Source organism: Topomyia yanbarensis, chromosome 2 (assembly GCF_030247195.1).
Source record: "Topomyia yanbarensis strain Yona2022 chromosome 2, ASM3024719v1, whole genome shotgun sequence".
NCBI classification, from domain to species: domain Eukaryota; kingdom Metazoa; phylum Arthropoda; class Insecta; order Diptera; family Culicidae; genus Topomyia; species Topomyia yanbarensis.
This window is the reverse complement of record NC_080671.1, coordinates 249,028,747-249,040,887: the sequence shown is the minus strand read 5'-3', so window position 1 is coordinate 249,040,887 and position 12,141 is coordinate 249,028,747. Positions and strand designations below refer to the sequence as shown.

The window sequence follows — 12,141 nt, the reverse complement described above, 5'->3', positions numbered from 1 at the left end:
CACATACTGCAAGCAAAATTATATTGCATAGGAAGAATTAATTGGATGTTATTGTTTAAAGCTTTACACACTGTAATCAGGCTGACAAAATATCAAAAGATATTACTATTTACTTCTTAGAAAGTTTAATGGGATTACATAGCTAAAATTTAACTTCAGATTAATTGAACGGGCACCAGTATCTATATGATTAATTGTGACAATTCGAAACATTTTTGAAATATTCTTAATTATAAACTACTATTAATTATACAAACCCATTTAAAAATGCGGATGTAAGGGTGCAGAAAGTGCGATAATACACCAATTCCGACAGACAGCAATCCAATGGCCATTAATATGAAAATACCTAATAAGAAAAAAAACCTCATTAATTTATAATTATTGTATTTAGGTATTATATAGACAGTTTGCTTGTAATGCATTTTGATATATTAACAGAAATAAACGCTTTAAAAAAGAAATTCGGAGTATATTTTGCGTTTCGAGCATATCATTCCTGACTTGTAGGAGAATAGATCTACATTAAAAAAATGTTGTTTTTTAATATATTTGACACGGCTCAATGCGTTAGCACAACTGAGCCGAGGATCTTTCGTGTTTTTACAATTTGTGGAAATAGGAAGAAATTATCGTTATAGCCTGTTCGTCGGGTCTTGTTGACGCATCTTACTGCTGCGTGTTGAGATCCTGTTCCTTGGTGGTGAAATGTTAGGTGCGTTTTTTCCGTACCTTGGGGGTTATTCGGTCAGTCTTCTCTCTCGTTTATGTCCATGTCGTCATGGTTTATTGTAAATCCTTCTTCATCGGTATTTGATTCCTTATTGGTGGTGTTTGCTGTAATTGTTGTTACTTCGATGTTGGTACTGGCAGTTGGTTTAGTGGTACTGGGCTTGATCGTTGTTGAGCTGGTGTTTGTGCATACCCGGTCCGCAGTCGTTGGTTTACAAACCGGTTGTGGTTTAGCATACGAAGACTACCGGCTTTGGTCGTATCGCGTGGAATTTCCTTAGCAGTCTCTGCGCAAGGTTTTCCGTGGTGTAGCAGCTGATCGCAATATTGGTACGTAGGAATCTGCCCTGGATACGTTGAATGATGATGATGGTCCCACCTCATACCCCCACAAACCTGAGCTGAACGATTTATCTAGAAGGTAATTAATATTTTAACTCATGGCAAGATCAGTTAACAAAAAAACGGACTGGTTTAATTTGCAGACATAGCCTTTCCTTCAAAAGAACGTAACCAGATATATTTCGAATATTCCATCAACAACCAGGGTCCATCAAGCAAATTTCCATTCCGGGAAGATACTTTATAGAATAAGGAATTGAACCCAATAGCTTCCATTTCTGATAATTCACTGTAAGACTCCTCCCGCCTGACCAAGACATCGGTACTACCACCTGCTAAAGTGAAAAGTGACGAGCCTAGTGACAGTGCAGAATCCAGTCGAGTTGTATCATCCACATCAGGCCCCTTAATTGAAAGTTGCCTACCACTAACCCAAGGCAATCTAGGGACATTCCTTTCCGGGAATACCCTGGATTGATCAGGAATTGAACCCGATCTCCGTTATTGCCACTATCGCAACAAAAACCGATATTAACTCTATTGTCGTCAGTCGAGATAGAAGTCTTTTGTCATCGGTCCGTACTCTATAGCGACAAATAGTGTTAATCCGCGTTAAAGGTTATTTGCACACTCTACGCCTAGTTGAGGTTTCAGTATTTTTCCCTTCTTTTGTGTTTCTGTTTCTGAGTACCGTTAGCCGGTCAGTGAAGTGAAGCAGTGTTCTTCTAGTAAGCCGTCTGGATACCGTTACCTACACAAGCTAAGTATTAGTTTTCGTTTTCCCCTTCTTGGTTGTCTTAATAACGTGCACTGGGCAATAGGCCCGTGCAAAAATGACTTCCCCTGACGGCGGTTCATCTCAAGGTGAGATGGACGTCGAAATAAAATCGGCTCCCCGGCTCAAGGTATATCCGAGCTCGGCCACCGGGCCATTTGTGATCTTCTTTCGGACCAAAGAAAAAAAGTGTTTGAATCTGTTGCAGATTTCTCGAGTTCTGACGGATCGGTATTCGGCCGTGACAGAAATATCGAAAATTCGCCCTGATAAGCTTCGAGTGGTGGTTAACAGTTCAACTCAGGCAAACGATATTGCTGGCTACGAGCCCTTTACGAGGGAGTACAGGGTGTATATTCCAGCTAGCAGGGTTGGAGTCAGTGGGGTCGTTTCCGATTCGAGTCTGAATTGCGAGGACCTGCTAAAATATGGGACTGGCTGTTTCAAAGACCCCATGCTTAAGCCAGTGAAGATACTGGAATGCAAACGTTTGCATTCAGCATCAGTCGCAGCTGACGGCTAGAAAATATACGTCAACTCAGACTCTTATCGGGTGACCTTCGCCGGCTCTGCCCTGCCCAATTACCTCCTCGTTGACAAGGTTCGTCTACCTGTTCGCCTCTTTGTGCCGCGGGTCATGAACTGTACTAATTGCAAACAATTGGGACACACAGCCTCCCATTGTAGCAATAAAGCCCGCTGTGGGAAATGCGGTGGGAATCATGCGGATGATTCCTATGGTAGAGATGTCGAAAAGTGTCTCTACTGTGGGGGAAACCCACATGATCTCCCTTCATGTCCCGCGTACAAACAGCGCGAGGAAAATCTTAAGCGTTCCCTTCAGGGACGCTCTAAGCGATCTTTTGCAGAAATGCTTAATATAGCTACGCCACCTGTCTCTACAAACATCTTTACCAACTTGTCTACTGACGAAGGCGACTGTGATGAACCCCAGGAGGGAACATCTTCTGCTGTGCCTAGAAGTAGTAGAAAAAGGAAGAACATTTCCTCTTCCAAGCTTCGTCGTAAAGGCCAGAAGGTGTCTCTTCATGGTCCCCCCAAAATAACTACTCAAGGAAGTACTGGTGCAAAACCGAAGCAAGTCGCTCAGTAACCTGAGCTCAGAAAAGGAGTTCCCAGCACTTCCAGGAACATCAAAAACCCCAAGTGTTCCCATATCTCAGCCAGAGAAAGAAAACAGTGCTGGCTTAATAAATTTCTCTGGCATTGTGGACCGGATTCTTACTGCTTTAAATATTTTTGACCCCCTTAAAAGCATCTTGATAAGCTTTCTCCCCGTAGTAAAAACATTCTTGATGCAGTTCACTGCGAAATGGCCCCTCCTTTCAGCGATTGTATCCTTCGATGGCTAATTCATCGAACGAGGTCAAGAATTTATTCACTGTTCTACAGTGGAATTGCAGAAGCATTATCCCGAAAATCGATTCGTTTAAAATCTTACTAAATAATTTGAAATGCGATGCATTTGCCCTATGCGAGACATGGCTCACTTCAGAAATAACCCTACACTTCCACGATTTTAATATTATTCGCTTGGATCGAGAAGACTCTTACGGAGGAGTACTTTTGGGGATCAAAAAGTGCTATTCTTTCAATCGGATCGACCTCCCCTCGACACCAGGCATTGAAGTTGTCGCCTTCCAAACCAGAATAAAAGGCAAAGACCTTTGCATTGCTTCCACCTACATCCCCCCTAGAGCCTTAGTTAGCCACCGACGGCTTTGCGATATTGCGGAACTCCTCCCCGCACCGAGGCTAGTTTTAGGTGACTTCAACTCCCACGGCACGGCATGGGGTTGCCTTCATGACGATAATCGATCTACCCTACTCAATGAGCTATGCGACAACTTCAATATGACTATTTTGAATACGGGTGAAATGACACGGATTCCTGCCCCTCCAGCGCGACCGAGCGCCTTAAATCTGTCCCTCTGCTCGACATCGCTGCGGTTAGATTGCATGTGGAAGGTAGTCTCTGATCCCCACGGCAGCGACCATCTGCCAATCGTAATTAATATTACTAACGGTTCAGGGCCACCGAATACAATCAATGTTTCGTATGACCTCACACGAAATATTGATTGGAAGAGCTTCGCGATATCCGACAAAATCGAGTGCACTCAAGAGCTTCCTCCGGAGGAAGAGTACGGGTTCCTGGCTGGCTTGATTCTCGATACCGCGATTCAGACTAAACGCGTATCAGACGCGAATTCACGCGGGCGTCCTCCCAATCCATGGTGGGACAAAGAGTGCTCAGACGTGTACGCGGAGAAGGCCACTGCGTATAAGACCTTCCGGGACGACGGGCTGCCAGCTAGCTACCGACAGTACGCGATGGCGGAAACGCGCATGAAGAGTTTGATAAAAGCCAAAAAACGTAGCTACTGGCGCCGGTTCGTCGACGGACTAACGAGAGAAACATCGATGAGCACTCTTTGGAGTACGGCCCGGCGCTTACGAAACCGAAACAGTACTAATGAGAGCGTGGAATATTCAAACCGTTGGATATTCGATTTTGTCAAGGAGGTTTGTCCGGATTCCGCCCGGCACAGAAGATCTACCGCGCCGCGTCCCCTCACAAAAACGCGAACGAAACACCGTTTTCGATGGTGGAGTTCTCACTGGCTCTCTAATCATGTAACAATAAAGCCCCAGGGCCAGACAGAATCAAATTTAACTTGTTAAAGAATCTGCCAGACTCTGCCAAGAGACGCTTGTTGAATTTATTTAATAAGTTTCTTGAGGGTAATATTGTCCCTCATGACTGGAGGCAAGTGAAGGTCATCGCCATTCAAAAACCAGGAAAACCAGCCTCCGAGCACAACTCGTATCGACCGATTGCGATGCTGTCCTGTATTCGAAAGTTGTTCGAGAAAATGATCTTGTTTCGCCTCGATAATTGGGTTGAAGCAAATGGCTTACTGTCAGATACACAATTTGGTTTCCGCAAAGGCAAAGGGACGAACGATTGTCTTGCGTTGCTCTCAACAGAAATTCAAATGGCTTATGCTAGCAAAGAGCAGATGGCATCAGTTTTCCTAGATATAAAGGGGGCTTTTGATTCAGTTTCTATCAAAATTCTTTCTGAGAAGCTGCACCAGCATGGTCTTTCACCGACTCTAAACAACTTTTTGCTAAACTTGCTGTCTGAAAAACATATGCATTTTTCGCATGGTGATTTATCGACATCACGAATTAGCTACATGGGTCTTCCCCAGGGCTCATGTCTAAGCCCCCTTCTCTATAACTTTTACGTGAATGACATTGACGAATGTCTTGTCAATTCCTGCACGCTAAGGCAGCTTGCAGATGACGGTGTGGTCTCTATTACAGGTCCCAAAGCCGTCGATCTGCAAGGACCATTGCAAGATACCTTGGACAATTTGTCTGCTTGGGCCCTCCAGCTAGGTATCGAGTTCTCCACGGAGAAAACTGAGCTAGTCGTATTTTCAAGGAAGCGTGAACCAGCGCAACTACAGCTTCAATTAATGGGTCAAACTATTGCTCAGGTTTCAACTTTCAAATATCTCGGGGTCTGGTTCGACTCTAAAGGAACCTGGGGATGTCACATTAGGTATCTGAAACAGAAGTGCCAGCAAAAGATCAACTTTCTCCATACAATAACCGGAACATGGTGGGATGCCCACCCAGGAGACCTGATCAGGCTGTACCAAACAACAATATTGTCGGTGATGGAGTACGGGAGTTTCTGTTTCCGCTCCGCTGCGAACATACATTTCATCAAACTAGAGCGAATCCAATATTGTTGTTTGTGTATTGCTTTGGGTTGCATGCACTCGACACATACGATGAGTTTATAAGTGCTGGCGGGCGTCCTTCCGCTGAAAAATCGATTTTGGGAACTCTCATATCGATTGCTCATCCGATGCGATATCTTGAACCCGTTAGTAATTGCAAATTTCGAAAGGCTTGTCGAGCTCAATTCTCAAACCCGATTTATATCCTTGTACTTCGATTACATGGCACAAAATATCAATCCTTCTTCATACTATCCCAACCGTGTCAATCTCTTTCATGCTTCTGATTCAACTGTATTCTTCGACATATCCATGAAAGACGAGATTCATGGAATCCCGGATCACATACGTCCGCAAAATATCAATCCTTCTTCATACTATCCCAACCGTGTCAATCTCTTTCATGCTTCTGATTCAACTGTATTCTTCGACATATCCATGAAAGACGAGATTCATGGAATCCCGGATCACATACGTCCGCAAGTGATCCCAAGCATCTTTCATAGTAAATTTCGAGAAGTCGACTGCAACAAGATGTTTTACACCGACGGGTCAAGCCTCGACGGCTCCACTGGCTTCGGTATATTCAATAATCCCTAAGGTATCGACGAAACCTTGGTTCAGGGGGATGGATGTGAATCGGGATTTCATTCGCGTGATGTCTCGGCTCATGTCCAATCACTACACGCTGGACGCACATCTCCGGTGTATTGGGCTCGTGGATAGCGGTATCTGCGCTTGTGGCAACGGTTATCACGAAATCGAACATGTTGTCTGGGCATGCGCCGAGTACTGTTCTGCCAGATCTCAACTATTCGATTCCCTTCGGGCCCGAGGAAGATCACCCAATGTCCCTTGATGAGCTACGTGTCGACGGTGAAACACTTGAAAGAAAAAAAAATCATACTTCATTAACCTAATCAGCATTAGATCAATGTTATCTGCTTGCTAACTCATTCTGTCATGCAGGGGTGGGTGTGCGAGGAAGGCGAACAAACGACTCCCCAGCTTAATTTGATATGCTTTGTGATATAGTGGTGGTTTAAAGATAATGGGGCTGACAGGGAGGGGTATGAGGGATGGAGGGGTGTTGTACGGGGATTTTAAAGGGAGGGATGTGAACGATAGAGGGGGGTAACTCCTCTCCATATACCATGACCTACGCCCCTGTTGAAATCCAGAAACATTATGCTAGTAAAAAAAAATAGGATTAGGTTGACGTTTTTCAGAGTGATTGCATAACCTTTCTATATAAGAAAGGCAAAAATGTGCCAAAATCCAACAAAGTGAATTTTCGTCAATTTTTTCGAGTCTGCATCAAATCTCGACGTTTCATGCACCTTAAAGACATTTATCATTAAAAATAAAAATTCTATCGGTTATATGGGAAAATTCTGTGTGGCCGCACTCTTAAATCCGTAATTCCGGAACCAGAATTCCGATCGATCTAAAATTCAGAAGCATCCGATTTGAAGGTTGCACCTTTTATTTGAGACTAAGGGGGCTGATCGGTCCAGCCATCTCTGAGAAAAATGAGTGACATTATTTGACACATACGCACATACATACACACACGCAGACTTTTTCCGACCCCTGGGGCAATGCTTACCGTGTGGTTATGGCCAGCATCAAGGGTCCAATGACGCCAGTCGAAATGTGCGCCGACAAACTCAAAATTATCGTGGAGGGCCTTTTCCCGAAGCACGATCCAACCGCATGGCCGCCTACACCGTACGCTGATGCAGATGGTGGAAATGCAGGTAACAGTCAGGTTTCCAACGACGAGCTCGTTATAGTGGCAAAAAGGGCTGAAAGCGAAGAAAGCTCCCAGACCGGATGGTATCCCCAACGTGGCACTGAAGACTGCGATCTTGGCGTTTCCGGACATGTTCAGGATAGTCCTACAGAAATACCTGGACTATGGCTACTTCCCGGATAGATGGAAGATCCAGCAGCTGGTGTTGCTGCCAAAACCAGGGAAACCACCAGGAGATCCAGCATCGTATCGGCCTATATGCCTGCTGGATGCTCTTGGCAAACTACTGGAAAGGGTCATCCTCAACAGGCTGACGACCTACGTTGAAAGTGAGAATGGACTATCGTAGAGACAGTTCGGGTTCCGGAAAGGGATATCGACGGTGGACGCCATCCGCATAGTCATCGCGTACGCGGAGAAAGCACGGAAGCAAAAGAGAAGGGGTAATCGCTACTGCGCCGTGGTGACGATAGACGTGAAGAATGCGTTCAACAATGTTAGCGGGGGGCCATCGCCGTAGCGCTGCATAGAATGCGGGTTCCGAACTATCTGTGCAAGGTTCTGAAAAGTTACTTTCGGAATCGAGTACTGGTCTACGAAACGAACATGGGGCAGAGGTCGATTAGGGTCACGGCGGGAGTACCTCAGGGCTCCATACTCGGCCCAACGGAATATTATGTACAACGAAGTGTTAACACTGGAACTGCCCAGGGGAGTGGAGATCGTTGGCTTTGCAGATGATGTTATCCTGACGATAAAGGGCGAGACCCTTGAGGAGGTGGAGATTCTGACGGCAGAGACAATAGGCATGGTGGAAACCTGGATGGCTAACGTCAAGTTGCAGCTGGCTCACTACAAGACTGAGGTAGTGCTGGTCAGCAACCGTAAACAAATCCAGCGTGTCGAGATCAGCGTCGGGGGACAATCCATTCCATCGATGCGTGCGCTGAAGCACCTGGGTGTGATGGTTGACGATCGGTTGAATTACAACAGCCATGTCGACTATGTATGTGAGAAGGCTGCGAGGACAACTAGCGCATTGACAAGGATCTTGCCGAATCACGGAGGAGCAAGAGGTAGCACGAGACGTCTCCTGGCTAATGTCTCATCCTCAGTACTGAGACATGGCGTACCGGCCTGGGCTGCTGCGCTGAACTCAAAGCGGAACCGGAAGAAGTTGACAAGTACTTTTCGCCTAATGGCTGTTCGCGTCGCGAGTGCGTACAGAATGATATCGTCGGAGGCGGTATGCGTAATTGCCGGGATGATTCCCATCTGCATCACTCTGGCTGAGGACGTGGAATGCTATCAGCGAAGAAATGAACGTAATGCAAGGAGACTGGTCCGAGTGGACTTGTTGGCAGTAAGAGTGGGATAACGCGGAGAAAGGAAGGTGTACTCACCGACTCATCCCAAATGTGTCTACTTGTATATATAGGTAGCATGGAAAGGTGAACTTCCATCTGACGCAGTTTTTGTCCGGACATGGATGCATCTTGAAATACCTTCATCGGTTTGGACACGCTTTGTCACCCCTTTGCCCGGAGTGTGTGAACGTGCAAAAGACACCGGAACACGTGGTCTTCGAATGCCCCAGATTCGAAGAAGTACGAAGGGGTATGCCTGATATAACAGTGGACAATATCGTCGAAGAGATGTGCCGCAATGAGCATATCTGGGACGCTGTTAACAGAGTGGTTACGAGTATACTCTCCGAGCTGCAAAGGAAGTGGCGAAGGGACTAACAAAGTAACGACATTGGTTAAAACGCCGCAGTGGAACCACAAATAGGGTTTCGGGAGAAATTCCGCCGCCAGGAAACTCACCGACGGTGTACTCTGGGTCCACCGCCAGGGACCAGTTGAGTAGTACGCGATGTAGCATCGGGCTGGGGTCGTTGGGGCTTCACCGGAACCGGACGACAGGCTTCACCGGAATCGCCAGACCGACCTCGACACTCTACCGGGTAGCTCGTGAGTAGGCTAGATCCACCGCCGGGGATTAGACCAAGCAGATCGCGTCGAAGAGCCAGAAGTGGGTCGTTGGGGCGCCAGTGAACCGGAAGCTACGCTCCACCCGGAATCACTGGATGGACCGCAGCACCTGCTGGCTGACCGTTGAGTAGGCTAGGTTCACCGCCGGGGACTAGACCGAGTAGACGAAACGGGGAGCTTAATGGCTCACAGAAACGCACACCGGTATCGGGAGCGGTTTACCGCCGGGGAATTCACGATAGGGTTTTCGGTGCCGGGAACTACCCGACAGAACCGTGACGAAAAGGGGAGCTAATTGGCTCACGAAACAAACAACGGTAACGGAAGAAATTCCGTTGTCGGGGAACTCTCAATCGGAGTAGGATAAGCGGTTAAGCTGGGAGCTGAATGGTTCAAGAAAGCGGGTATCGGTGTCGGGGGAAACTCCTCCGTCGGGGAACTATCGGTCGGAGTAGGATGAGTTCACCGTTGAGCACTATTCAAGCGGATGGTGATAAGGCCGGGAGCTGAATGACTCACGGAAACATGAGCTGAATGACTCACGGAAACATGAGCTGAATGGCTCAGGGAATCAGCACCTAAATGGCTCACTACAGGGACGAGAACTAAACGGCGACGGAATGGATGGAAAGAAGAAGCAAGAGAGGAATCGAGAGTTAAATCAAAGCTCATAGGTCGTGCCACTCCATAAACCAAGCGAGGCTCCCAGATAGAGCAGCAGAAAGAGGTGCGACGAAAGCGCAACGAACCCCCCCCCCCCCACGAAGTAATACGATAACGTAGTTCCGTGGGAAAGATGTGCGTGAAAAGTAAGGAATGTTTTTAGTGGTTAGGCACGAACGTGAGTCGTGAGTCCCACACAGTGCCAATACACTACAGGCCAGGCTTTTGAATCTTTTTTAACCTTACTATAAAAAAAGACTTTTTCCGATCTCGATGAACTGAGTCCAATGCACTGCTGTAGTTGCGGTTAGTCACGGTTAGTCGGCGACTAACCAGCTCCTGGAACCGAAAAAAATATTTTTTGAGCCAAAAAAAAAAAAAAATCCGTTGGCCTTATCATTCTGGAAGGCAAATTTAATGATCCCAGCTAATTGGAATTTTGTGAATCTATGCAAACTCGTAGGGTATTGTCAAACTCCCTGCCGCGCTAGTATGATATTTTCATAACTCACATGGCGATCCCAGACTGTATGGGGCACTGGTATGATATGCTCATAGGATACTCTCAGATACTTGAAAGCACTAGTATGATATTCCCACACCGCGCAGAGCGTTTCAACATTAGTTTGATACTTACAAATCACGCAAGGCGCTCTCAGATTCTCTCGGACGATAGTCTGATGTTCCCATCGCTTGCAGGGCGCTTCCACACTCTCTGGGGCGCCAATATGATATTTGCAAAACTCATAGGACGCTAGTATGATATTCCGATAGCTCGCAGGGTGCTCTCAGACTCGCAGGGGCACTAGTTTGTCATTTTCAAAGCTCTCAGCGCGCTCTCAAGCTCTTCAGGGTGCTAGTATGATATTCACAAAACTCTCTAATATGTTATCTTAATTTGCCGGACGCTTACAAAGTCTCTGGGGCGCTAGTCTAATATTCTCATAGATTGCAGGGCGCTCTTAGATTCTCTCGAGCGCTTTTACGATATTCACATAATTCGCAGGGCGCTCTCAAACTTGCTAGGGCGCTAGTCTAATATTCTCATAGTTCGTAGGGCGCTCTAAGATTCTCTGGAGCGCTAGTATAATATTACCATAGCTCGGAGAGCGCTTCCGCACTCGCTGGGGTGCTTTTCACAGCTCACAGGGCGTTAATATGACTCTATGGGGCGCCAGTATGATATTCGCAGGGTGCTCTCAGACTCGCAAGGGCACTAGTTTGTCATTTTCAAAGCTCGCAGGGCGCTCCGAGACCCTATGGGGTGCTATTGTGATAACCACATAGCTCGGAGAGCGCTTCCACACTCGCTGGGGTGCTATTACGATATTCTCATAGCTCGCTGGGCACTCTCAGTCTCTCCAGGGCGCTAGTATGACTCTATGGGGCGCAAGTATGGTATTCACATAGCTCGCAGGTTCTCTAGAGCGCCAGCATAACATTCCCATAGCACGCTGGGCGCTCTCAAACTCTCTAGGATATTATGAAACTCTCATCGTCCGCAGGGCGCTCTCAGATTCTTCTTTTTCGGACTCTCTGGGGCGCTACATGATACTCGGAGAGCGCATCCTTGGTCGCTGGGGCGCTAGTTTAATATTCTCATAGCTCCAGGCCGATTTCAAACTCTCTAGGGCGTTAGTATGGCTCTATTGGGCGCTAGTATGATATTCCCATTGCTCGCAGGGCGCTCTCAGATTCTCTCTGGCGCAAACATTTTGTTCCCATAGCTCGTAGGGTAATCTCAAACTCTTGAGAGCGCTAGTCTGATATTATCATTGCTCGCTGGGCGCTTTCGGACTCTCTAAAATGCCAGTATGATATTCCCATAGCTCGGAGAGCGCTGTGACACTCGCTGACGCGCTAGTATGGTATTCTTATAGCTCGCAGGGCGCTAGTATGGCTATATGGGGTGCTAGAATGATATTCACATATCTCGCAGCCAGCATATCATGGCGCTCTCAGATTCTCTCGAGCGCCAGCATGATATTCCCATAGCTCGTAGGGCACTCTCGAACTCACTAAGGGCTAGTTTGATATTTTCATTGTTCGTAGGGTGCTTTCAGACTCTCTGGGCTGCTCGTATGATATTCCCATAGCTCG

The 12,141-nt window shown here is 46.8% G+C and overlaps 1 protein-coding gene across 5 annotated transcripts in view; it reads right to left on the bottom strand.

Annotated features, from left to right (window-relative positions):
* Window positions 1-12,141, bottom strand: part of LOC131683057 (scavenger receptor class B member 1) — a 1,664,068-nt gene that overhangs the window by 1,441,904 nt on the left and 210,023 nt on the right. For all 5 annotated transcript variants that reach the window (XM_058964873.1, XM_058964871.1, XM_058964874.1 and 2 more), the window contains one exon: window positions 258-349. In XM_058964873.1, the coding sequence (XP_058820856.1) occupies window positions 258-349 (92 nt within the window). The remainder of the gene's footprint in view (window positions 1-257; window positions 350-12,141) is intronic.